The sequence below is a fragment of the Culex quinquefasciatus genome, chromosome 1 (assembly GCF_015732765.1).
Source record: "Culex quinquefasciatus strain JHB chromosome 1, VPISU_Cqui_1.0_pri_paternal, whole genome shotgun sequence".
Classification (NCBI taxonomy): Eukaryota; Metazoa; Arthropoda; class Insecta; order Diptera; family Culicidae; genus Culex; species Culex quinquefasciatus.
In genome coordinates, this window is record NC_051861.1 from 76,469,277 (window position 1) to 76,494,751 (window position 25,475).

Below are 25,475 nucleotides of genomic sequence, written 5' to 3' on the forward strand. Positions count from 1 at the left end.
ATTTCAATCGATTATTTGGACTACCGTCACTTCGGACCTATTGGTACCTTCTAAATCTCAGATTGAGCTTAACCAACCAACTCTTCGCTACAGTTCTATTTGACTTAAATTAAATTAATGTTCTGCCAACAAAATAATGAACCATATTACCGGCACACTGTGGTCAACCCGAGTGATTGCTAGCGTTGTTGTTGTTGTTTACTTGTGCGTAAACACACACACGCACACACACATACAACAGGCGGAAGTCAACACACAGGCACAGATGACGTTTCATTAGGACTAAAACTAATAAATTACTCACCTGGGTACCGGCGACTGGATTTTTGAGGTATCCGAGCAAGCGTTGCCCATGACTGCGGCGGATGAAGGTTGGTTGGCTTTGCTGGGTAGGCGATGACGGCGCGATGGTCTGTAACCGGAAGGAGGCCTGCTGCGCTAAGGGTGATCGATCGAGATCGCGATCTCACTGTCACCTGATCAGCTTTTTATTGTTGCGATTTGTGGATTATGCGAGAGCTTAGCTGGGTGGCTGCACTGATGAATGGATGGTTAAGATCACTACCGGGTTTTGTTGATTTGTTGATGAAAATGTAACAGGAAGAGTAAAGTTGAAATTATTGAAACTTGCTGATCGAAATAACTAAAAAGAGATTTAGTAAACAATCAATACATTCAAGCTGATGCGTTCTAAAGTAAAAGCTTGATTTTCAAATATCCTAAGACTTTTTAAAAGATCTTTTCTTTTGTTTTCTGATAATGTTCTGAATATGTATCAGGTAACATGAAATTTAACAAACAAAAATAAAGTTGCTTTTTGGGTGTTTTTTAATACCCCTGACTTAAGGTGGTTTCAAAAACATCCAAAAAGCAAAAACTGGAAATTTGGTTTATTGGACCTTTTCAAAAAAAAAAAAAACTCCAGAAGTTTAGATCTGGGTCATTCTCCGCCAACTCACACAGCAGTTGCCCCGACCCCTCTTCGATTTTCGTGAAACTTTGCTTTAAGGGGTAACTTTGGTCCTTGATCACGAATTCGAGTTCCATTTTTTGATATCTCGTGACGGTGGGGCGGTACGACCCCTTTCATTTTTTCTGGTTTTTTACTAAGACACGTTTTTCAGTGATTTGTAGCTTGCAATCGTGAAGAGATAGAAATTTGATGTCAAAGGAACTTTTGTGTAAAATTAGACTCCCGATTTGATGGCGTACTCAAAATTCCGAAAAATCGTATTTGTCATCAAAAAAAGTTAAAAAATAGTTTCATAATCGCTGCCATTTCCCGTTACTCAACTTTCAAAAATCGTGAGACATGTCATTTTATGGGAAATTTAATGTACTTTTCGAATCTGAAATAACCCAGAAGAGTATTTTTTTCATTTAGAGCATTTTTTTCATTTTAAAATTACGTTTTTTTCTAACTTTGCAGGGTTACATTTTAGAGTGTAACAATGTTCTACAAAGTTGTATCAGACTTTTACACAAAAGTTTTTTGAAAAAGTTATGATTTTGACCATTTTTGATCAGTTTTTTGAATTTTTAACCCCTAATACTCAATCGTGTGATTTTGAGAGTATTTTGTTCGGCAAGTTCAGCTAATGATGCATAAGAATTACCCCTTGGACTATTGTTGTGACTCGTGCATTGCGAGAATCAGATTTATTTTTCAAAAACAATATTTTTGTGATGCGTGAGTGTATCAGGTTTGTATTTTTTTTATTTTCGAAAAAATTCCCACATACAAGCAGTGCACAAGCCACAACAATCGTCCAAGGGGTCATTCTTATGCAAAATTAGCTGAACTTTCCGAACAAAATACTTTCAAAAGCACAGGTTGAGTTTTTGGGGTTAAAAATTCGGAAAAATGATCAAAATCATAACTTTTTTCTAAAATTATGTTAACTCGTGAAGAATACATGCAAACTCCTTATGTTTATATATATTTTTTTGTTTTTGTCTGCTTTACAACTTTGTAGAACATTGTTACACCCTAAAATCTAACTCTGCAAAGTTAGAAAAAACACGTAATTTTAAAATGAAAAAATGTGTTCTAAATGTAAGAAATGACCCTTTTGGGTTATTTCAGATTCGAAAAGTATATTAAATTTTCCATAAAATGACATGTCTCACGATTTTTGACAGTTGAGTAACGGGAAATGGCAGCGATTTTAGAACATTTTTTTAATTTTTTTTTGTGATAAAAAATACGTTTTTTAGGAATTTTGAGTACGCCATCAAATCGGGCGTCTAATTTTACACAAAAGTTCCTTTCACACCAAATTTCTATCTCTTCACGGTTGCGTGCTACAAATCACTGAAAAACGTGTCTTAGTAAAAAACAAGAAAAATGAAAGGGGTCGTACCGCCCCATCGTCACGAGATATCGAAAAATGGACCTCGAATTCGTGACAAAGGACAAAAATCACCCTTTAGAGCAAAGTTTCTCGAAAATTGAAGAGGGGTCGATTTCGTGTGAGTTGGTGGAGAATTACCCATCTTAGTAACCCAATGCTGCATTTTTTTTTTTAACTTTTTGCGTTCCTCACCTCAATGGGAAAAGGCTATAAAATTAAAAAAAAAATCAAATTTTAAGGCCAAAAAGAAAAAGATTTGATATAAAAGATATCAAAAACAATGCGTAATGAAGCTTATTTTGATAAACGTGTTAGGGGGGAATGATGTGATTCTGACTGAATGTATTTACTATAAGAATGTGAGGATGCTGGGGACACCCACACAATGCCCATGCACATATTTTTAAAAAAGTTTTTTTTTTCAGTAGAGCTTAAAAAATAGTTCGTTGAAAATTTATATTGAGTAAACCGAGCTGACTTTGATTGTCACTGTGTTTCTTACAAATTTCAGCCTGAAAGTGTGTAAATTGAATGTATTACGAAAAAATTGCTATTAGAAATGTTACTGTTAACCCTTAATGTTTAATTTACAAATTCTAATTTAAATGTATGTTTGAAATATTTTTAAACCTTTAATAAAATGTAAAGGTTAAGTAAATAAAAAGTTCCAGGTTTGATTAAAATTCATTACAAAAGAATTTTAACATAACAATATCTTTTTTTGTTGCCACCGAAACTAATTTTGTAGTATGATTAATCAATTTTCCAAATACAGGAGATTTCTGGCTGTCGATCTTCTCGATATCAATATTGCTCCAGCTGTCAATAATTTTTTCAGTCCCTTCAAATAGATTGCTTTGATATTTCGTTCTATAATTTGATAATCCCCGCTCTGGACGGTCCCTTCAATATCGAAAACGAGAGAGTCCCCACTGTAAACTAAGAAACTTGTTCTACTGAAACTATCAAAAAATTGTTTTTATAAATCTGGGGAAAAAAATGTTTTGAATACTGTTTTAACAACAGTTACAACTTTTTACATAGATTTTTTCAACTCTTCTTAGTATAAAGTTGTCCAAAGAATCGGGTAATGCATTCCGGTTTCCGATTCGAAATCATTTTCATTGAGAAAATATTCCCATTTTACAGTATTAAAAAATTGTTAAAAACTACTTCCCGAGATACTTTTAATACTTCTCCACCAAGCACAGTATGGTTGCATATCATTCCGTTTGTATTTAATTCGTATTTTTCATTTTGTTAAAAAATCTTGATTGTATCAAAATCACACCGGTTTACGGTATCCAAAAATGCATTTGGTAATACTCTCGATAACCCAGTCTGGATTGTATTTACAAAAGAAAACAAAATAAGAGCAAAAAATAGATTTTAAAAAGAAATTGTACGAGTCCAAAGAGGTCAATTTGACACGACAAAAGTGTAAATGTACTGGCCAAAAAGTGTAGATTAAATTTAAATTTGATTGAAGTATTCTGCACCTCTGAAAACTATTCTGAATCTTCCTTCCTGGTTTAGAAGTAGTGAACTTCACCAATTAGTCGAAATTGACACTTTGGATGTTATGTCCGATAAGATAATTGATGCATTTCGACAAAAATCTTTGCAGTATTTTTCTACATTGATCTACATTTATAGTTTGTAAGTTAGTGTTAAGTTTACCCTTTTGTGAATTTAGGAACTCTTACATTAGAAATCACTGAATAACGAAAGTTAATTTATTTTAAAAAAAGCAAATTGCTAGTATTTAAAATTTAGCACCGATGGTGGTTAATATATTAACTGAATGAATGGAAGACTGAATAGATAAATAAAGTTAAAAACGTATACTTTGTATGATGCGTTTAATCATATAACTATTCTGAAAACCTGCCGAAATTTGCAACTAATCTTTTTTGAATAGCAAATAGTCTTATCAGTTACTTCTATAAACGATCAGAAATGACCTAATGGAATCACCCACAGCACAGCACAGTTCACAATTCGCACTATCAAAGTCCTTCTTTTGATAAGCAATCTCGAAGAAGCAAAACAAAAACAACACTCAGGTTTGAGATCACCAACACAGTTTTAAAGTCCACACACACTTTAATAACACCACAAACACGCAAATTACGAGAGATAGATGATAACTGTTTGTTTTTTTTTCTTGCGGATTTATGCTAAAGTGCACTAATGTAGATTGCGACTATCGTGATGTTCAATTCGATCTGCACTGAGTAGTAACACACCCCCTTTCAAAGAAAAGAGACAGAGAGAGAGAACTGGGTTGCACAAACTGCGTCCACTCAACAGTTCGATGTTGGTAGACGTCGTGACGACCCGCAACTTTATACAACAACCGCTTGAAGACACAAAGTGCAATTTTCAGACATCAAGTTCAGTAATCGTTCATTTAAAATCCAACAAACGCGAGTTGTAACACTTGGACGACCGAGGTTTAAAAATATCAAATTTTTACAGCGACTTTACTAGTTTTAAATATTTCTATTTCAAATTTTTAGAATAATTTTTAATCATAATAAACAAAGATTCAAAGCATGGAAATCTAGGTGTTATTACAAACCAAAAACAGTAAAAAATCGGCCGGACGATTGGACGGAGTTGGAGGCACGCGTGGCGCGAGAGTTCGCAACAGACTGACACCGTGAAGGATTGCGTTTTGGGTTCAACTCGGGCGGGTAGGTTATGTGCCTTTGAGCGTGTCGGTCGGTCCAGTCTCCAACCTGCCGCCAGCCGCAAAGGCGCGATACAATCGCGTGAGTGTTCGTTCAGACCTTAAAGGGTATGTGTGCTGGTGGAATGTTTGAACGTGACAAATTGTAGATGTTGTGTAACATTTTAAAAACACTTTTGAAACCTCCTACATTTTTAACATTTTCAAAGTTTTTCGAAAATTATCCCTTTTGAAATGTTCTGCCATACACCATACATGAGCCTGTATATGATTGCGCGATACAGATCTGTCTCTCTGAACGATAAAGCTGAGCAAAGCGCGATTGCTTGCTGCCGAAGGAGCCTTGTAGATCGTGTCAAAGGTTGAAACGGTTCAAAAGACCTGCTGTGTAAACAGCTAGCAGCAACAGCGGCTTTTGATCGGTTGGTTTACTTTTGCGTAAATGTAACAAACAACAGTTCAAAGGTTTGACCGCGGGCCGATCTTACTGAGTTGACGATTGATATAAGTTGGAAGAGCTTAAATATGGTTTAATTAAGGATAAACCAAGCGTTATTTAAAGTTTAGGATCCACAAAAGAACAGAAAAATGCAACAAAACAACAAAACTTTTTTTCCACCCTCATACTACATATTAGCCCGGGTCAAAAAAACTAAAGTTGCTCAAATCAAAAATTATATGAGATTGTCCGAAAGAGTACTCAAAATGGAGGCTCAGGCCAAAATTTCAGCCCATTTGGTTGAAAACTGGCTTGCCTTGAGCAGGAACAAGTTTAAATGGGAATTAACCCGTAAAACTGGAGCATTTAGGTAAATTGCTCTGTACAAGTCAGCTGTTAACAAATGACGACTTTTGCATACCATGGGGTCCTAGGGGATGTTCTGGGAACAATTCCTCCGAAGGGTGCAAGACGATCCGAGGCCCCTGGTCTTGCCTTGAACCGGATTTATTCCGGCGTCGCAGAAATTCTCATGGTCCCAGCTAAATGTATAGCGAAAAATCAAAGCACACTAAGAAGGCTGCCTCGATCAGAGGACAGCACATGGCAATCAGCTACCACGTGGCAGGAAAATAACTTCAAATTCGGCTTCAAAATTACATTTAGCGTTGTTAATGTGTTTTGATCAAATATCTGGTTGAATAAAGTGTCAAGGAATAACAAAACCACTTTGAAAGAAAAATTGAAGATACCCTCCAACCACGTGGTGGCTGATTGCCATGTGGCATCCTCTGATCGAGGCAGCCTTCTTGCTTTGCGCCTTACATTAGCTGGGACCATGAGAATTCTGCGACGCCGGAAATCGGTTCAAGCAGACCAGGGGCCTCGGATCGTCTTGCACCTTGGAATTGTTCCCAGACCATCAGAACCCCATGATATGCAAAGTCGTCATTTGTCGATTTGTACTGAGCAATTTAACTAAATGCTCCAGTTTTGGTGTTAAACTTTGTTCTGCTCAGGCAAGCCAAGCCAACCAAATGGGCTGAACCTGAGAACAGAAAAATCTCAAAACAATAATTTTTTGAGCAACTTTATTTTTTTGACCCGGGCTACTACATATTTTATCAAGTTCACTTTATTAAGAATAATTGTTAACTCAAGAATAGAGAAAATGCATATGGTACATTTATGCGGAAATGGGCCGTAAAGTGCTCGAAACTTTTGAAAGGGTTGTCAAATCTTAAATATGTTTGGCTAATTCAAAATTGTTGGGATGCGACCCTATTCGCACCCGACTGCGAACTGTCTTCGTGACAGCATCAACATCTATCAGCCGTGCAGAGTCTTCCATTCTCTCTTGCACCCGCGCCGGCTGAAGAAGTGCGATCAGTCTGTAATTACTTATAATTATACTTGATCTAATAAAAGTTACTTGTTACGGTAAACACCTCGCATTACTCGGTATCGTAACAAATTGGCGACGAGGATTACGGAGTCGGCTCCGTCCGTGGTCGTTTTCGCGACTTCACCGAGTGCTGGCTCACTACACCAAAGTGAGGTTAGGTGCGCGATGGATGACCTGGCAGTTCAGCAGCTTCTGCAACAGAGCCTGTGTCAGCAGCAGCAGCCGACGAAGGAACTCGACGAGCTGGACGCACACGGCAGCGTCCCAGCTGGAGGCTCAAACGCCTTCGGGAGATCTGTTCGCCCGCAGCCGCGAGCCCTGCAGCACCAACTCTCACCTCACGTGGACCACACCGAAGGTGACTCGCACGAAGCGGCGGAGACCCGGCTGCCACGATCACAAGCGATCGTGCGCACAGGTGAGCTGGAGCAGGAACAATTACACCTGTCTTCCGGCCAAACAGCAACCCAGCCGGCCGCCAAAGAGAGTTTCAACAAAAAGTCGCTGTCTTCACTGGATGACGTCATCATACCAGCGGAGGGCGCGCTGTCCGAACGCACCGACCTGTCAGTCATCGATCCGCATCGACCACATCGTTCATCGTTTGCTATCCTCACTCGCACTCCGGAAACATTCACACCGGATGCATCTCATCTGATGGTAAACAACAAGGTCTGCGGCGTCAGTCAAATCGATGACATCTTGGTCGTCAATCAGGTGCAGGAGCAGCGCCGCGATCAAACACAGCGATCGTGTCCAGGTAGAAGTAAACATCACCTCAACGGGCACGTGCAAGTCGGTCGATCTGTTCACAGATTCGTCCGCGGCGGTCTCAAGTCGGACGAGTCCGCAGAGTGTTTTGCGCCCACAGGCCAGCAGACACTCGAAGCAACATCATCGGGGGGAAAGGCCCTCCGGGCGACAACCAATTCACCAACGTGGAGAACAACAACAATGCTAGCGCTGGACGTTCAGTTCAACCAGCAGAACAGCACCAAGGATTTCAACATCTTCAAGATTCTTCGGTGCGCTGCTTGGTGTTGGGATCCAGGACCGCTCTTGCAACGTGTTGGACTCCCGGAACGACATCGTATCATCTGTTTATTCAGCGATCAGCTGTGGCAACATAATGACGACTGTGAAGGAGTATTGAGTCGAGCAGAGCAGAAACTTTCTCTTGACATTCTGCTGGGCGCTCGGAATTTGAAGCCAGCTGAACCTGAAGGGTTGAACGAGCTACGTCAACAGTTCCAGCCATCAAGCCCGGATCGCCCATCAAGATTCTCCGCGGGTAGAGTTCATCCTGAAGCACCACACCTGCGACGCTCGTCGAGATTGCGGTTCACACCAGTCTACTGCAAGCTGCACGACTTCTAGAAAGGGGGAGGTGTTGGGATGCGACCCTATTCGCACCCGACTGCGAACTGTCTTCGTGACAGCATCAACATCTATCAGCCGTGCAGATTCTTCCATTCTCTCTTGCACCCGCGCCGGCTGAAGAAGTGCGATCAGTCTGTAATTACTTATAATTATACTTGATCTAATAAAAGTTACTTGTTACGGTAAACACCTCGCATTACTCGGTATCGTAACAAAAATAATTCATGTAAACCATTAAAAAATACTGGTTTTATAATAAAAAAACAACCTTTAAAGAAAAACAACACTGGACAATGCTTAGTACAATAATATAAACGCTTAGTTAAATAATACACTAATAAAAGAAAACAAAACAAGAATGCAGGAATACAAGAAAAACGATATTTTAAAACACCTCGGTGGTTGGTGCCTTCCTCCTAAAATCAATTGAAAAAGCTTACATGCATACAAAATGCTATAAAAGCGTTACTTACGTTTCTGCCATAAAAGCCATAACATGAAGAAAGCTTGGGCTAACGAGGCTGATTCCATAAAGCTTAGTGCTGCCTCAGCCGGATCTTTAGCAATTTTCATTCTTTTTTGTATCCGTCAAAATTATGTTTTAGCATAATTGCTCATAACTTTTGATAGCGTTGACAGATCTTCAAGATCGTTTCTTTCAAGATCGTTTTGTTGTTTAAAGTACTTAACTTAACATCATAGTAACTTAGGGGACACCAATACGGATCAAATGAGGCCAAAACGGACAAAATCGGTTCAACAGGTTCCGAGATAATCGAGTGCAATTATTTTGTTCAACATTCAACCGCCCACACAGACATTTGCTCAGAATTTGATTCTGAGTTGATATGTATACATTAAGGTGGGTCTAGGAGGTGAAATTAAGTAGTTGTTAAGAAGTTTTGAGTGATTCTATAGCCTTTCCTCATTGAGGTGAGGAAAGCAAGAAGGGATAGTAAAAAAGATACAAGAGAAATAAAAAGAAAACAAATCACAAATCACAAATTTGTCCCCAGTAGCACGCACGGTGATAAGCTTGAGATAAACGACTACTCTACGACTACTTTTGAGCTGTATTAAGGTTTAAAATACTAGTCAGACACAGCCAAGTCGCGGACATACGGCTTATCGAGAGCGTGCTCCCTGCTTGTCGGCCTCTAGAATTGCTGTAAGCGTCACATTATCACACCAGGAGCAGAGTACAGTCACTCAGACCGATCGAGTATTGCACCGATAACGATCGTGTGTCGTCTAGAGCTGTAAAACGGGGACGGATTGTTGACGCGGATTCGAGCTCGGTTCTAATTGTGCGATATGTGTAATTGCTTCAATTAGACAACACATTCTTGTCAGCTTGTCAGCACGTGGCTTGCAGCTGGGGTGCGTTCGAATGCATTTCAAATCTTCTACAATGAACAAGCTATTCGCTTTTCAACGTACAGATTTTTAAATATTTTCATAGCACTTTTGTATGGATAGCTCTCTTTTTTTATAGATAGATAATTTAAAAGTTTTATATAAAACTTCATAAACAGATTATTGAAAATCAATGAAAAATAGATTTTCGAAAAAAATGGACTCGATTATCCGAATACCTCGGATGAATTTCACTTCGGATAATCGAATCTTCGGATAATCGAATCATGAAAAAAATTGTTTTTCGTTGTCCAATTTTTGACTGTCGAGCCTAAGTTTGATTCAAAAGCTACTCTAAAACCATTTATAATTTTTTAAACGAGATGTCGGCAAAAATGGCGAAGATAAAATTTTGAAAAAAATGCATTTTTTAATTTAAAAGGCAATCTGATATTCAAATTTGACTAAAATGGGATTAGCATAGCATAGCATAGCATTGGTGTCTACCCGTAGCTGCTACTTCGTTATTGACCAGGACCCCCAAACATTGCTCCGTGGACCACAGATGAAAAGTAGGAACCAATCATCACCCCTTCGCAATTTTCAAAGGTCCCTATCGTGCTGATCAATACCGACGCCGGCCACGACCAGTGGTAAGACACGGGAAGTGGATGGGAATGTTAGTCCGATACTTGAGTGATGGGACCGCCAAATCGACTGCGTCTCCGACAAAGTATCACATGAGTTTTGAGGGTTAGTAAGATGGGTATGAGGTCAGGATTCACTGTGGTAGGTGATGCGACCATGAGCAATTTGTTTATGGGTTGAAATTTTAAAAATCTTAGGCAGCCGGCTGCGGAAAGATACCTATCTAGGGATTTAAATATAGTATTAATTCGACCGCGATTCTCCCGAAAAACTCCGTCGGCGTGCCTTCCGATCAATGGTGATGTAGGAAGGGCTTCATTCATTAAAATTATTTTATATCATAAGCCTTAAAACATATCCGTCGACGTGCCTTCCGATCCTCGATGATATGGAAAGGACTTAATCCAGCAATACGACTTGCTTGTCTCAAAAAACAAAAATCGGATCGTTTCTATCGAAAACTATATAAAGAGAACAAAAATAAAATTCATCGGCCAACGAACGCGCGAACAAAAAATAAATGAAAAAAGAAGAAGAAGAAATCCAATCACCCCATGTACACAAATAGCGACACAAAAGAGACGGAAAATAACACGAAAAAACAGGACTGCGCGTCCACACAGGCACCGCACTACTGATGCCATTATTTAATTATACTGACCAATCACCCCATGCACTCGAACAGCGACATAAAAGAGACAGAAAATAACACGAAAAAACAGGACTGCACGTCCACACAGGCACCGCACCACTGATGCCATTATTTAATTATAATGACCAATCACCTCATGCACTCGAACAGCGACATAAAAGAGACGGAAAATAACACGAAAAAACAGGACTGCGCGTCCACACAGGCACCGCACTACTGATGCCATTATTTAATTATAATGACCAATCACCCCATGCACTCGAACAGCGACATAAAAGAGACGGAAAATAACACGAAAAAACAGGACTGCGCGTCCACACAGGCACCGCACTACTGATGCCATTATTTAATTATAATGACCAATCACCTCATGCACTCGAACAGCGACATAAAAGAGACGGAAAATAACACGAAAAAACAGGACTGCGCGTCCACACAGGCACCGCACTACTGATGCCATTATTTAATTATAATGACCAATCACCTCATGCACTCGAACAGCGACATAAAAGAGACGGAAAATAACACGAAAAAACAGGACTGCGCGTCCACACAGGCACCGCACCACTGATGCCATTATTTAATTATAATGACCAATCACCCCATGCACTCGAACAGCGACATAAAAGAGACGGAAAATAACACGAAAAAACAGGACAGCGCGTCCACACAGGCACCGCACTACTGATGCCATTATTTAATTATACTGACCAATCACCCCATGCACTCGAACAGCGACATAAAAGAGACAGAAAATAACACGAAAAAACAGGACTGCACGTCCACACAGGCACCGCACCACTGATGCCATTATTTAATTATAATGACCAATCACCTCATGCACTCGAACAGCGACATAAAAGAGACGGAAAATAACACGAAAAAACAGGACTGCGCGTCCACACAGGCACCGCACTACTGATGCCATTATTTAATTATAATGACCAATCACCCCATGCACTCGAACAGCGACATAAAAGAGACGGAAAATAACACGAAAAAACAGGACTGCGCGTCCACACAGGCACCGCACTACTGATGCCATTATTTAATTATAATGACCAATCACCTCATGCACTCGAACAGCGACATAAAAGAGACGGAAAATAACACGAAAAAACAGGACTGCGCGTCCACACAGGCACCGCACTACTGATGCCATTATTTAATTATACTGACCAATCACCCCATGCACTCGAACAGCGACATAAAAGAGACGGAAAATAACACGAAAAAACAGGACTGCGCGTCCACACAGGCACCGCACTACTGATGCCATTATTTAATTATACTGACCAATCACCCCATGCACTCGAACAGCGACATAAAAGAGACGGAAAATAACACGAAAAAACAGGACTGCGCGTCCACACAGGCACCGCACTACTGATGCCATTATTTAATTATAATGACCAATCACCCATGCACTCGAACAGCGACATAAAAGAGACGGAAAATAACACGAAAAAACAGGACTGCGCGTCCACACAGGCACCGCACTACTGATGCCATTATTTAATTATACTGACCAATCACCCCATGCACTCGAACAGCGACATAAAAGAGACGGAAAATAACACGAAAAAACAGGACTGCGCGTCCACACAGGCACCGCACTACTGATGCCATTATTTAATTATAATGACCAATCACCTCATGCACTCGAACAGCGACATAAAAGAGACGGAAAATAACACGAAAAACAGGACTGCGCGTCCACACAGGCACCGCACCACTGATGCCATTATTTAATTATAATGACCAATCACCCCATGCACTCGAACAGCGACATAAAAGAGACGGAAAATAACACGAAAAAACAGGACAGCGCGTCCACACAGGCACCGCACTACTGATGCCATTATTTAATTATACTGACCAATCACCCCATGCACTCGAACAGCGACATAAAAGAGACGAAAATAACACGAAAAACAGGACTGCACGTCCACACAGGCACCGCACCACTGATGCCATTATTTAATTATAATGACCAATCACCCCATGCACTCGAACAGCGACATAAAAGAGACGGAAAATAACACGAAAAAACAGGACTGCGCGTCCACACAGGCACCGCACTACTGATGCCATTATTTAATTATACTGACCAATCACCCCATGCACTCGAACAGCGACATAAAGAGACAAAATAACACGAAAAACAGGACTGCACGTCCACACAGGCACCGCACTACTGATGCCATTATTTAATTATAATGACCAATCACCTCATGCACTCGAACAGCGACATAAAAGAGACGGAAAATAACACGAAAAAACAGGACTGCGCGTCCACACAGGCACCGCACTACTGATGCCATTATTTAATTATACTGACCAATCACCCCATGCACTCGAACAGCGACATAAAAGAGACGGAAAATAACACGAAAAAACAGGACTGCGCGTCCACACAGGCACCGCACTACTGATGCCATTATTTAATTATACTGACCAATCACCCCATGCACTCGAACAGCGACATAAAAGAGACGGAAAATAACACGAAAAAACAGGACTGCGCGTCCACACAGGCACCGCACTACTGATGCCATTATTTAATTATAATGACCAATCACCTCATGAACAGCGACATAAAAGAGACGGAAAATAACACGAAAAAACAGGACTGCGCGTCCACACAGGCACCGCACTACTGATGCCATTATTTAATTATACTGACCAATCACCCCATGCACTCGAACAGCGACATAAAAGAGACGGAAAATAACACGAAAAAACAGGACTGCGCGTCCACACAGGCACCGCACTACTGATGCCATTATTTAATTATAATGACCAATCACCTCATGCACTCGAACAGCGACATAAAAGAGACGGAAAATAACACGAAAAAAGGACTGCGCGTCCACACAGGCACCGCACCACTGATGCCATTATTTAATTATAATGACCAATCACCCCATGCACTCGAACAGCGACATAAAAGAGACGGAAAATAACACGAAAAAACAGGACAGCGCGTCCACACAGGCACCGCCCTACTGATGCCATTATTTAATTATACTGACCAATCACCCCATGCACTCGAACAGCGACATAAAAGAGACAGAAAATAACACGAAAAAACAGGACTGCACGTCCACACAGGCACCGCACCACTGATGCCATTATTTAATTATAATGACCAATCACCTCATGCACTCGAACAGCGACATAAAGAGACGGAAAATAACACGAAAAACAGGACTGCGCGTCCACACAGGCACCGCACTACTGATGCCATTATTTAATTATAATGACCAATCACCCCATGCACTCGAACAGCGACATAAAGAGACGGAAAATAACACGAAAAACAGGACTGCGCGTCCACACAGGCACCGCACTACTGATGCCATTATTTAATTATAATGACCAATCACCTCATGCACTCGAACAGCGACATAAAAGAGACGGAAAATAACACGAAAAAACAGGACTGCGCGTCCACACAGGCACCGCACTACTGATGCCATTATTTAATTATACTGACCAATCACCCCATGCACTCGAACAGCGACATAAAAGAGACGGAAAATAACACGAAAAAACAGGACTGCGCGTCCACACAGGCACCGCACTACTGATGCCATTATTTAATTATAATGACCAATCACCTCATGCACTCGAACAGCGACATAAAAGAGACGGAAAATAACACGAAAAAACAGGACTGCGCGTCCACACAGGCACCGCACCACTGATGCCATTATTTAATTATAATGACCAATCACCCCATGCACTCGAACAGCGACATAAAAGAGACGGAAAATAACACGAAAAAACAGGACTGCGCGTCCACACAGGCACCGCACTACTGATGCCATTATTTAATTATAATGACCAATCACCTCATGCACTCGAACAGCGACATAAAAGAGACGGAAAATAACACGAAAAAACAGGACTGCGCGTCCACACAGGCACCGCACCACTGATGCCATTATTTAATTATAATGACCAATCACCCCATGCACTCGAACAGCGACATAAAAGAGACGGAAAATAACACGAAAAAACAGGACAGCGCGTCCACACAGGCACCGCACTACTGATGCCATTATTTAATTATACTGACCAATCACCCCATGCACTCGAACAGCGACATAAAAGAGACAGAAAATAACACGAAAAAACAGGACTGCACGTCCACACAGGCACCGCACCACTGATGCCATTATTTAATTATAATGACCAATCACCCCATGCACTCGAACAGCGACATAAAAGAGACGGAAAATAACACGAAAAAACAGGACTGCGCGTCCACACAGGCACCGCACTACTGATGCCATTATTTAATTATACTGACCAATCACCCCATGCACTCGAACAGCGACATAAAAGAGACGAAAATAACACGAAAAAACAGGACTGCACGTCCACACAGGCACCGCACTACTGATGCCATTATTTAATTATAATGACCAATCACCTCATGCACTCGAACAGCGACATAAAAGAGACGGAAAATAACACGAAAAAACAGGACTGCGCGTCCACACAGGCACCGCACTACTGATGCCATTATTTAATTATACTGACCAATCACCCCATGCACTCGAACAGCGACATAAAAGAGACGGAAAATAACACGAAAAAACAGGACTGCGCGTCCACACAGGCACCGCACTACTGATGCCATTATTTAATTATACTGACCAATCACCCCATGCACTCGAACAGCGACATAAAAGAGACGGAAAATAACACGAAAAACCAGGACTGCGCGTCCACACAGGCACCGCACTACTGATGCCATTATTTAATTATAATGACCAATCACCTCATGCACTCGAACAGCGACATAAAAGAGACGGAAAATAACACGAAAAAACAGGACTGCGCGTCCACACAGGCACCGCACTACTGATGCCAGTATTTAATTATAATGACCAATCACCCCATGCACTCGAACAGCGACATAAAAGAGACGGAAAATAACACGAAAAAACAGGACTGCGCGTCCACACAGGCACCGCACTACTGATGCCATTATTTAATTATAATGACCAATCACCTCATGCACTCGAACAGCGACATAAAAGAGACGGAAAATAACACGAAAAAACAGGACTGCGCGTCCACACAGGCACCGCACCACTGATGCCATTATTTAATTATAATGACCAATCACCCCATGCACTCGAACAGCGACATAAAAGAGACGGAAAATAACACGAAAAAACAGGACAGCGCGTCCACACAGGCACCGCACTACTGATGCCATTATTTAATTATACTGACCAATCACCCCATGCACTCGAACAGCGACATAAAAGAGACAGAAAATAACACGAAAAAACAGGACTGCACGTCCACACAGGCACCGCACCACTGATGCCATTATTTAATTATAATGACCAATCACCTCATGCACTCGAACAGCGACATAAAAGAGACGGAAAATAACACGAAAAAACAGGACTGCGCGTCCACACAGGCACCGCACTACTGATGCCATTATTTAATTATAATGACCAATCACCCCATGCACTCGAACAGCGACATAAAAGAGACGGAAAATAACACGAAAAAACAGGACTGCGCGTCCACACAGGCACCGCACTACTGATGCCATTATTTAATTATAATGACCAATCACCTCATGCACTCGAACAGCGACATAAAAGAGACGGAAAATAACACGAAAAAACAGGACTGCGCGTCCACACAGGCACCGCACTACTGATGCCATTATTTAATTATACTGACCAATCACCCCATGCACTCGAACAGCGACATAAAAGAGACGGAAAATAACACGAAAAAACAGGACTGCGCGTCCACACAGGCACCGCACTACTGATGCCATTATTTAATTATACTGACCAATCACCCCATGCACTCGAACAGCGACATAAAAGAGACGGAAAATAACACGAAAAAACAGGACTGCGCGTCCACACAGGCACCGCACTACTGATGCCATTATTTAATTATAATGACCAATCACCCCATGCACTCGAACAGCGACATAAAAGAGACGGAAAATAACACGAAAAAACAGGACTGCGCGTCCACACAGGCACCGCACTACTGATGCCATTATTTAATTATACTGACCAATCACCCCATGCACTCGAACAGCGACATAATCAAATTTGACTAAAATGGGATTGATGTTAAAAGTTAAAAAATATGAAAAACATTTTTTTAGGTCATGATTTGATTAACCGAAGTCACATACAAACCTTCAGATACCGAACTTCGGATAATCGTAACTTCGGATAATCGAGTCTGGACTGTACTATTAAACGGATTTTCACAAAAAATTCAAAATATTTTTGATTGATCCCAGACACGGTGAATATGATCTTAAACGTAGGAGAATTGATTTCAAATTGTTTTCAGTTGATTAGACTTCTATTTCCATCAAAGTTTTGAAGTTTCTTGAAAAAAAATGTCCTCTGATTTTTCGGACCGATATTGAAGGGGGGCATGGAATTACTCAATATCAGTTTCCGATTTACGGTATGATTTATCCAAGAACAAATAAGTTAGAAAATTTGTGCAACATGTTTTATTCACTTCTCTCAAATTTAGATTGTTTTTATAAAATTTGCCTTCACTTTTCAACATACTTGGTCCGAAAAAAGCGCGCATAGAGCAGTGATAGTCCTCAAGTTTCTGATGTATATAAGCTATATGTAGTCATTCTACTTCTAGTAAGAAATTAGCTTTCTTCAAAATTAAAAAGATAAGCTTCGAGTTTTCTTTGTTACCACACGGTACGCCGGGAACGCTCAATCTTCTCAAGCTTCTTTCGCAACAACTGAAACGTTACAATTCGTTAGTTATAACCTTCAACTTGGTTGTGATTGTTATTTCATACCTGATTATCGATCTCGATTTGGCGTTGCTTCTTCCTTCGATTGACAGCTGCACTCGTTATTCGCGAATTATTCATGACAGGCTGAAAGGAATTGTTTGATTTGCTGTGAATGTCTTCAAATTGAGCAATTATTGTCCATTTTACCGTATTGATTGGAGTTGCATTACTTTTGGGCTTCGTTTTCAACGTTGGCTTGCTGGTCATGATCCTTTGAAGCAGGATTTGATTGTGACGCTCGATTTCCCGAACGCGTGCTCGCGAAAAGGACAAATTCTGGGTAGCTTTCGCTGGCTTCCCCGACCCGATTCGCCTAGTAGAAGAATGCAGCGATATATCGCTCAAACTGTTCTTCATGATGTCCATGTGGAACAGATGCCCACTTTCGTCGTAATCTTCCGGTTCCGAACTGAGCAGTTCGATCTCGAATCTTCCGTCCAGTGGTTCCTCATGGCAGGACGACGACCCGGAAGACAGTGAACTCAACCCGTCATGATTCACCGGATCGGAACGCTTCCCGGAACCACCGTACGGACTGTAGCTGATTTTGGTCCAGCAATCGCCGGAACTACCGGAACATGAGCTAGAATCCGGCAGCAGTGAATTGGTCACCGATGTGCACTTGTCAACCTGTTTGTCCCCGTTTTTGCTCATCTTTTACACCTGTAAGAATCTATATTTTTCAAAATCGGAAAAGACCGGGTTGCGAAGCCGGTAATGACCTACCTTGAACCTGACCGCTGTCAGATAGGGCTCGGATTAGAGATTTTCAAAACTTGATAAGGAGAGAGGAACTTTTGTTTGTCTGAACTGTTCAATGGATTGAGGTGCCTTCGGGTTGAGAATCAACAAACCTACGGTTACCATGAACACTGCAATTATGTCTTCTGTTGTGGAACACATTGAGCCATGACAACACACGTTGTCGATTGTGGGTGGTTCTGCGCGTGTGTGACCATGTGACATCGTGCCTTGTTGACCACGTGGTGCTTTGTTGAGGTTGGCGGGAAATTTACCGATTCACATTATACACCAAAGGATTAGTTGCATTTGGTCATTAATTTTTAACTGAATATATTTAATGCTTGTCGATGATTCCAGCAGTTTTAGTCATAATTAAATTACATTCGGAATCAGCGACCAACATACATCGAATAATTATTGTGGTAAGCTCAAGCGTGTGAAGTAGAGTTTAGTTGCATTATGCTTTGGTCATGCTGTTTTAGAATGCGCCTTCATGTAGGCTACTTTGTGAGTGTTTTAAATCAATTTAGTATGAGCAGCGTATTTGTCACAATTTCACGGAAGGCGTGAATAAAAAATGTGAATAAAAAGTACATTTAATTTCCCCTCTTATGACATGTTCCACGATTTTTAAAGAATTTTTGTATTTTCTTTTTGTTGAAAAATATTTTACTACAATCATCACAATTTCAGGCTTCACATTCTTGAAAACAAGTCTATTTTCGAATGTTGAAAAATTGAATGGGTCGTACACCCCTCCGTCACAAGATATCGAAAATTGACCCTCAGATTCGTGATCGCCCAAAACCGCACTCCGCAAGCTGAATATTTTTCCTTGAGCTACTTTAGGACTCTGGGTCGAATATAAGCAAAATCGGTTAAGATTTAATATACCGGATTTGTAAAAAACGTTCCTAAAAAGTTATAAGCGATTAAAAAAAATATTTTTGTAAAAAAACGTTATTTTTATCAAATTTAGGGTCGGATAGCAATGAGGTAATCTTAACCAATTTCGCTCAATGCTGGCATAGATGCTTTGAATTACCCAAAAAAAAAAACATTTTTCCGCTTTAAGTCATTTTTGTGGCCACCCTAGTGATCAGGGAACAAAATTACCTGTTGAGACAAAGTTTCGTGCCAATCTCGTGAGAGTAAAAATTTCAATAAAATTCAAAATATTAAAAAAAGACCCCGAAATGCTAAAAATGACTGTCAACGCAGGAAAATGCAATTTAAGTTATTTTTAGTTCATTTCACGTATTACAAAATAAAAATAATACAAAAGCTTATCTTCAGCAATTTTTCTAATTCACAAATTCGGTAGATATTAATAAAATAGAAAAGTATCATGTATTTGGTGTTTCCTTTGGAATTTGCTGCTGTTCGGGATTTGTAATTAGATTATTTTGGTAGGTATTGAGATTATTAACTCATTCTTTACCTCTTTTGATAGACTACAACTGCCGGTTTTCAACCATCAAAATAAAATTTCCACAGAGACACCGGCCGGTCGACCTTCCGTTGCGGTTCAGATGCGAAATGCGATAACAAAAGTTCTAACTCAATAACCGGTCTCCTTGACTCAAATCTCGACGTGGGTTGATATACTTTCCGGGAAATTTGCACCCGCAGGTACTTGCTCTCATTGTTACAGCAGACAGACCAGACTGGATTTCTAAACCGGTTCCATTGGAAGATATGACTGATTTAGTCAATGCGATTCAGTGACGCAAATATCTGAAAGATTAAGATTAGGTGTTTATAAGATTTAGGATTGAAATATTTAATTAATTTTAAATTGATGTCTTTTTAACAAATTAATTACAATGTTGCAAGATAAGTAAAATTTAAATTGTGATTACATTAAACTTCTTTAGGATCTTTTGATTATTCCGCACACTTTTGTGGTTGTTTCATGTAATACAAGTCGTTCTAGTAGAATATATTAATATTAACTAAACTGGAAGTGGTTCTCCGTTGCTTATAAATAGAACGCATTTTCCCGACCAAGTACTTGTTTAAGTACTCGGCTAAACGTGCGCCGAATCTGATAAGCTGCGTTCGTGGACTCCACGGTAGCGTATTCTGACCGACTCTATCCGTGGTACCCGATCGCTCCACCTCCGTGGTGGGTTCGCGCCCCGGAAAAGGACATTCCGGCCTCGGTGAATCTGCAACAGGTCGGTGGAAGCTACTCCCTCAGTACGGTCGAAGGAAAGGCCTACCAAGCGGTGGTTCCATCGTTGGCTATCCAACCTCCTCCGGTGACGGCCGTCCATGTTCAGGGAATTCCGTCAGTTTCGATTCGGTATCTTCAGAACGGACAGGCAGTGCTAGTGCCATCGATTGCCGTCGTGAATCCCGCTGGAAGTCCCCGGGAACAGCCATCCGACGCGGATGGCCAGCCAGAACCTGCTGAAGGAGAAGGAGAATCTGCGGCGGAACTTGCAGCGCCAAGGGAACCTGCCCCGGTGACGGAGGAGCCCCAAGAGGAAGAAGCGGAGGCGGCCACCGAGAGCCAGTGAAATGTGAAAAGTTATACAGCTTGGTAGATTTTAGGCCAAATTCAAAGTGTTCTGATGAAAAGTGTTCTCTCGTGTTTTTTATTGCTTTGGAAATATACCCGTGTACTAATAAGTGTTTCAGATTCGAGTCAGCGCCAGTTTAAAATAAAATTATCAGTTTGCTCTGCGGCATTACTGACCCACAATGAAACTATTCCTGGTCCTTATCTGTTATGCATGTTTTACAATTAAGTTGAGTAATAACACGTTTCGGCAGTGATGAAACGGGAAAGTATTTTCGAAAAAATAAAAAATAAACATATTAAATTGAAAATACTTGTTTTGACTATTCAGCTAATTTAATTAAAATTATTATATTGTTTTGATATTCAAGTTTGTCCAAATTAATGAAAAAATGTTTGTTATTTGTGGGTTATTCATGAGACTTTTGTTTGTATTCTATCATAGCCGAAATATGTTTCTTCAATAGCTGAATTTTGTAATCGCCAAAACTTGAAATTTTTCTTTGATTGTTGATTGTTCCAATTCAACCCTGATCGACAGCGATTTCATGAATGAAATATTTTGATTAGCCAAAGACGACCTCCTCTCCGCGCTTTCACTGGTGAAGTCCGCGCGTTGATTTCCTGCCGAGGGGACTCTCTAATCAGTTACATTTGTGCGTGGTTTTGGATCGGTTGTTCTGCATCTCGCAGTTCGCGACCATTAAGGATGAGAGAGTGCGGAATTTGCTGGTTACTTCTGGCTGGATTAGGATTTTCAGTGTTGTTCTGTAAGTTTGTTCAAGATTTGGTGTACTTCAAGATGGATTTTTTAATTTGTGAATATCTTCAGCTGTTCAATCAGGTACTATTAATGCGGTTAGCGATGATGCTTCTGAAGAATCGGTGGAAACTTCCAGTGTGCCAGCTTTCGTTCGAAGTCGGTTCAATTTAAGGGTGTGGTCAACGACGGAGGCTCCAAATGGGACGGAAACGACGACCACGGTGAAGCCAAAGCGTCCAAAAATCACAACTACAACGGAAGTAGTTGATCTTGAAGTGACTACCAGCGAGCTCGCCGTAAGCGAAGTGACCTCCACGGTGTCTTCAACGACGGTCGCGGAAGACGTTCCCACGGAAGGTGGTCGAGACCTCCGCAAGCGAAGTAGTCTCAATCCCAGTAAAGCGTCTTTCTACATGGAGAAAGGACATCGCCGTAATCCGTCTTGCCGAGCGGGTTAACATTACGGAACGCATCAGGCCGGTGTGTCTTCCCGGCAGTGACAGGTTCAACTATACGGAACTTCACTTTCACGTCTGCAAGAAGGACAAACAGCAGTTTGGCCGGACTAGCTCCTTCAGTAAACTAGTCGCGGTGACCTCGTTGACCCAGAAGGACTGTCAGATCCTGTTCCGGAGGCACCAAGCTGAGCTGGGCCCGAAAGAGTTTTGTGCGTGGGACGAAACGGGGGACAATTGCACGGGAGATTTGGGAGGTCCGTTGATGGTGAAGTTGCAGGGACGTTACCACGTAGTGGGGCTTAACTCGTATGCGTTGGCGAAGGTATGTTTCATTAACCCATTAAAATATATGCTTTGACTAACTAAAATCATCATTTAAATAGTCAAAAATCGACAGCGAAGGACTTCCCGGTGTGTACGTCCGAGTGGGTTCGTTTATCAAGTGGATTCATGCGGTGCTGAAAACAGAATTTGACGATTCGCCCTAATGTCGCTCACTTAACACGTAACAGCAACTCAGGTGAATGGCTGAAATTATCTGTAGGTACTTGTATTAAGTTTGAGCAGGAAGAAGTTTTACAAAAGTGAAAACCAATAAAGTTGTTGAAACAATAATTGTATTACGTTTTTATTCAGAATATTGCATTCATAATGAAGAATTCTCAATATTAGTAGGTTAAAAATCGGTTTTGTCAGGATCGGTAAACCATCTGCAAAAACGTACTCAAAAGGAGCAGTATTTGTAGATACTGCTCGGTTTGTTCTAGAGGTCGTATCGAGGTGCTCCGATTTGGATGAAACTTTCAGCGTTTGTTTGTCTAAACATAAGATGAACTCATGCCAAATATGAGCCTTCTACGACAAAGGTAAGTTAGGTAAAACGGTAATTGTAATTTGAGGTCCAAAAACATGAAACATCTAAAAATTGCTCCCATTTGCGTAAAACTTGATCGATTCCAACTCTCTTAGATGAATTCAAGAGGCCTTTTGAAGCACTTTAAAATGTTCAGTATGTAAAAAAAGTATTTACACCCCTTAAGCATTATACACGTTTTGTGATGAAACATAAACAATTTAACGTTTGACAGAAACCTAGTACTACGTATTGTTTAGAAACTCATGCCGAACATTTGTCTACAAAATGCTCATGAAAAGATTATTTCTATAAAAAATTGTATAACATATACTATTACAAAAATCAAAAAAGTTGCAAAAAAGTTTGTACACCTTTCGAAAAATTAACATAAATAAATAAGTAGTTTAATAACTACTTAGTATAACAGTTTATATAACTCTGGAAATTCTTTATAAAACTTATCAAAACTTAATTTTTCAAACTTTTAATTTAACTAAATGTCAATATATTACCATAGAATTGCTAAACAAACATTTTGGAGTGGGTATAACACCGTTGGGGGTATTCTATCGATATAGATTTTTCGTTGGAATTTCGTACCAACCCGGAATTACGTCGTCGGAAAATCCGCCGACATCCAAATCGGTCCACGATTTACAAGTCAACCTATGTGGTATAGGAAAGAGCATAAAATTTCCGATCTTTTGATACCCAAACATCCAGGTTTTCTTTAAAACTTACGTTTTTTAAATACCTAGGTAACTAGAACTTTTTATAGAAATCATCTTTTGATGAGCATTTTGTAGCAAAATGTTCGGCATGAGTTTCTGAATAAAACCATAAAACGTAGTACAAGGTTTCTGTCAAACTATAAATAGTTGATATGTTTTATCACAAAACGTGCATAATGTTTAATGGTTGTGAATACTTTTTTATATTCTGTACATCTAAGATTGGATTGACTTTTTCTCATAACTTTTGCAAATTACTGTTGAAAATTAATTTTTTAAAACCTTAATAACTTTTTGCAACAGCCTCCAACAACCATACTCCCATAGATCAAAAATTATTGAATTTCATGGACCCTAAGCCTATGGAAATAAAATTTTGACCAATCCTAGTTTTCTCATAGTTTTACGGTTTTTCTATAACAAACATTTTTCAACGTTAACTTTTGCCCTGTAGGCCAACAAGACGGCACTTTTTGGTCTCAATTTTGACATATTCGGAATCTTCGAAAATTTCACATTAGATTGAGGTGTTGAAGTTATGAATTTGATTTAGAAAATAATTAAATAAAACATTTCTGAAAAAAAAAAATTAATTTAACCAGTGATCAACACGTCAGATGCTGTATCAAGTAGACGAATAACTGTTTTGCCTCTAATCCGTCAAAATGGTATTTTTTTATTAAATTAATTCTTAATGGCATCTATTCCAGTCAAATTCAAAATTCCAACACCTTAGTCTGACGTAAAATTTCCCGAGGATTCCGAATATGTAAAAATTGAGACCAAAAAGTGCCGTCTTCTTGGGTTACAGGGCGAAAGTTGAGGTTGGAAAATGTTTGTTGGGTAATTCTCCGCCAACTCACACAGCAGTTGCCCCGACCCCTCTTCGATTTGCGTGAAACTTTGTCCTTAGGGGCAACTTTTGTCCCTGATCACGAATCCGAGGTCCATTTTTTGATATCTCGTGACGGAGGGGCGGTACGACCCCTTCCATTTTTGAACATGCGAAAAAAGAGGTGTTTTTCAATAATTTGCAGCCTGAAACGGTGATGAGATAGAAATTTGGTGTCAAAGGGACTTTTATGTAAAATTAGACGCCCGATTTGATGGCGTACTCTGAACTCCGAAAAAACGTATTTTTCATCGAAAAAAAAAACACTAAAAAGTTTTAAAAACTCTCCCATTTTCCGTTACTTGACTGTAAAGTTTTTTGGAACATGTCATTTTATGGGAAATTTAATGTACTTTTTGAATCTACATTGACCCAGAAGGGTCATTTTTTCATTTAGAACAAAATTTTTCATTTTTAATTTTCGTGTTTTTCTAACTTTGCAGGGTTATTTTTAAGAGTGTAACAATGTTCAACAAAGTTGTAGAACAGACAATTACAAAAATTTTGATACATAGACATAAGGGGTTTGCTTATAAACATCACGAGTTATCGCGATTTTATGAAAAAAAAGTTTTGAAAAAGTTGGTCGTCATCGATCATGACGAAACAAAGAGAAACGCAAAAAGTAACTTTTTCAAAACTTTTGTTCGTAAAATCGCGATAACTCGTGATGTTTATAAGCAAACCCCTTATGTCTATATATCAAAATTTTTGTAATTGTCTGCTCTACAACTTTG

The 25,475-nt window shown here is 40.1% G+C and overlaps 4 protein-coding genes and 1 long non-coding RNA gene across 8 annotated transcripts in view; 3 read left to right on the forward strand and 2 right to left on the reverse strand.

Annotated features, from left to right (window-relative positions):
* LOC6045001 (NADP-dependent malic enzyme) overlaps positions 1–5,069 on the reverse strand; it is a 31,493-nt gene extending 26,424 nt beyond the window's left edge. The window contains exons 1-2 of one of the 2 annotated variants that reach the window (XM_038249515.1): positions 4,939–5,069; positions 305–561 (exon numbers count right to left, since the gene is read on the reverse strand). In XM_038249515.1, the coding sequence (XP_038105443.1) occupies positions 305–354 (50 nt within the window). In that variant the 5' untranslated portion in view covers positions 355–561; positions 4,939–5,069. The remainder of the gene's footprint in view (positions 1–304; positions 562–4,938) is intronic. The other variant, XM_001862390.2, reaches the window with a different exon arrangement.
* A 12,374-nt stretch (positions 5,070–17,443) lies between these two features.
* Positions 17,444–18,619, reverse strand: LOC6045003 (protein hemingway). 3 transcript variants are annotated; one of them, XM_038248267.1, is made up of 4 exons: positions 18,494–18,614; positions 17,915–18,430; positions 17,771–17,851; positions 17,444–17,710 (listed from the first exon to the last, which is right to left on the reverse strand). In XM_038248267.1, the coding sequence occupies exons 2-4, from the start codon at positions 18,419–18,421 to the stop codon at positions 17,657–17,659; spliced, it is 642 nt and encodes a 213-aa protein (XP_038104195.1). In that variant the 5' UTR covers positions 18,422–18,430; positions 18,494–18,614; the 3' UTR covers positions 17,444–17,656. The 3 variants fall into 3 exon arrangements, with proteins under 3 accessions (XP_038104195.1, XP_038104194.1, XP_038104193.1); XM_038248266.1 differs by having other exon boundaries at positions 17,771–18,440; positions 18,494–18,619; XM_038248265.1 differs by having other exon boundaries at positions 17,771–18,430; positions 18,494–18,616.
* A 150-nt stretch (positions 18,620–18,769) lies between these two features.
* Positions 18,770–20,477, forward strand: LOC119765107. Its single transcript, XR_005276503.1, has 3 exons — positions 18,770–18,933; positions 19,912–19,920; positions 20,009–20,477. It is a non-coding gene; the product is annotated as an uncharacterized LOC119765107 (long non-coding RNA).
* An 88-nt stretch (positions 20,478–20,565) lies between these two features.
* Positions 20,566–21,349, forward strand: LOC6045004 (the record flags this gene model as incomplete). Its single annotated transcript, XM_001862393.2, has 1 exon — positions 20,566–21,349. A coding segment is annotated over one exon (471 nt), but the record flags the coding sequence as incomplete, so codon positions are not given.
* Positions 21,350–21,397: 48 nt separating this feature from the next.
* LOC6045005 (spaetzle-processing enzyme) lies at positions 21,398–22,874 on the forward strand. The gene is given in 4 exon segments (XM_001862394.2): positions 21,398–21,808; positions 21,871–22,148; positions 22,150–22,581; positions 22,643–22,874. Coding segments are annotated over 4 exon segments (876 nt in total). The 5' UTR covers positions 21,398–21,747; the 3' UTR covers positions 22,748–22,874.
* Positions 22,875–25,475: the final 2,601 nt, after the last annotated feature.

What these genes read in the sequence shown, in the direction of transcription:
- LOC6045003 (XM_038248266.1), bottom strand. Translation starts at nt 18,421, where the DNA reads ATGAGCAAAAACGGGGACAAACAGGTTGACAAGTGCACATCGGTGACC. An exon ending in AAATCGAGATCGATAATCAG is followed by an intron (nt 17,711 to 17,770) that starts GTATGAAATAAC and finishes GTAACGTTTCAG; the next exon opens with TTGTTGCGAAAGAAGCTTGA.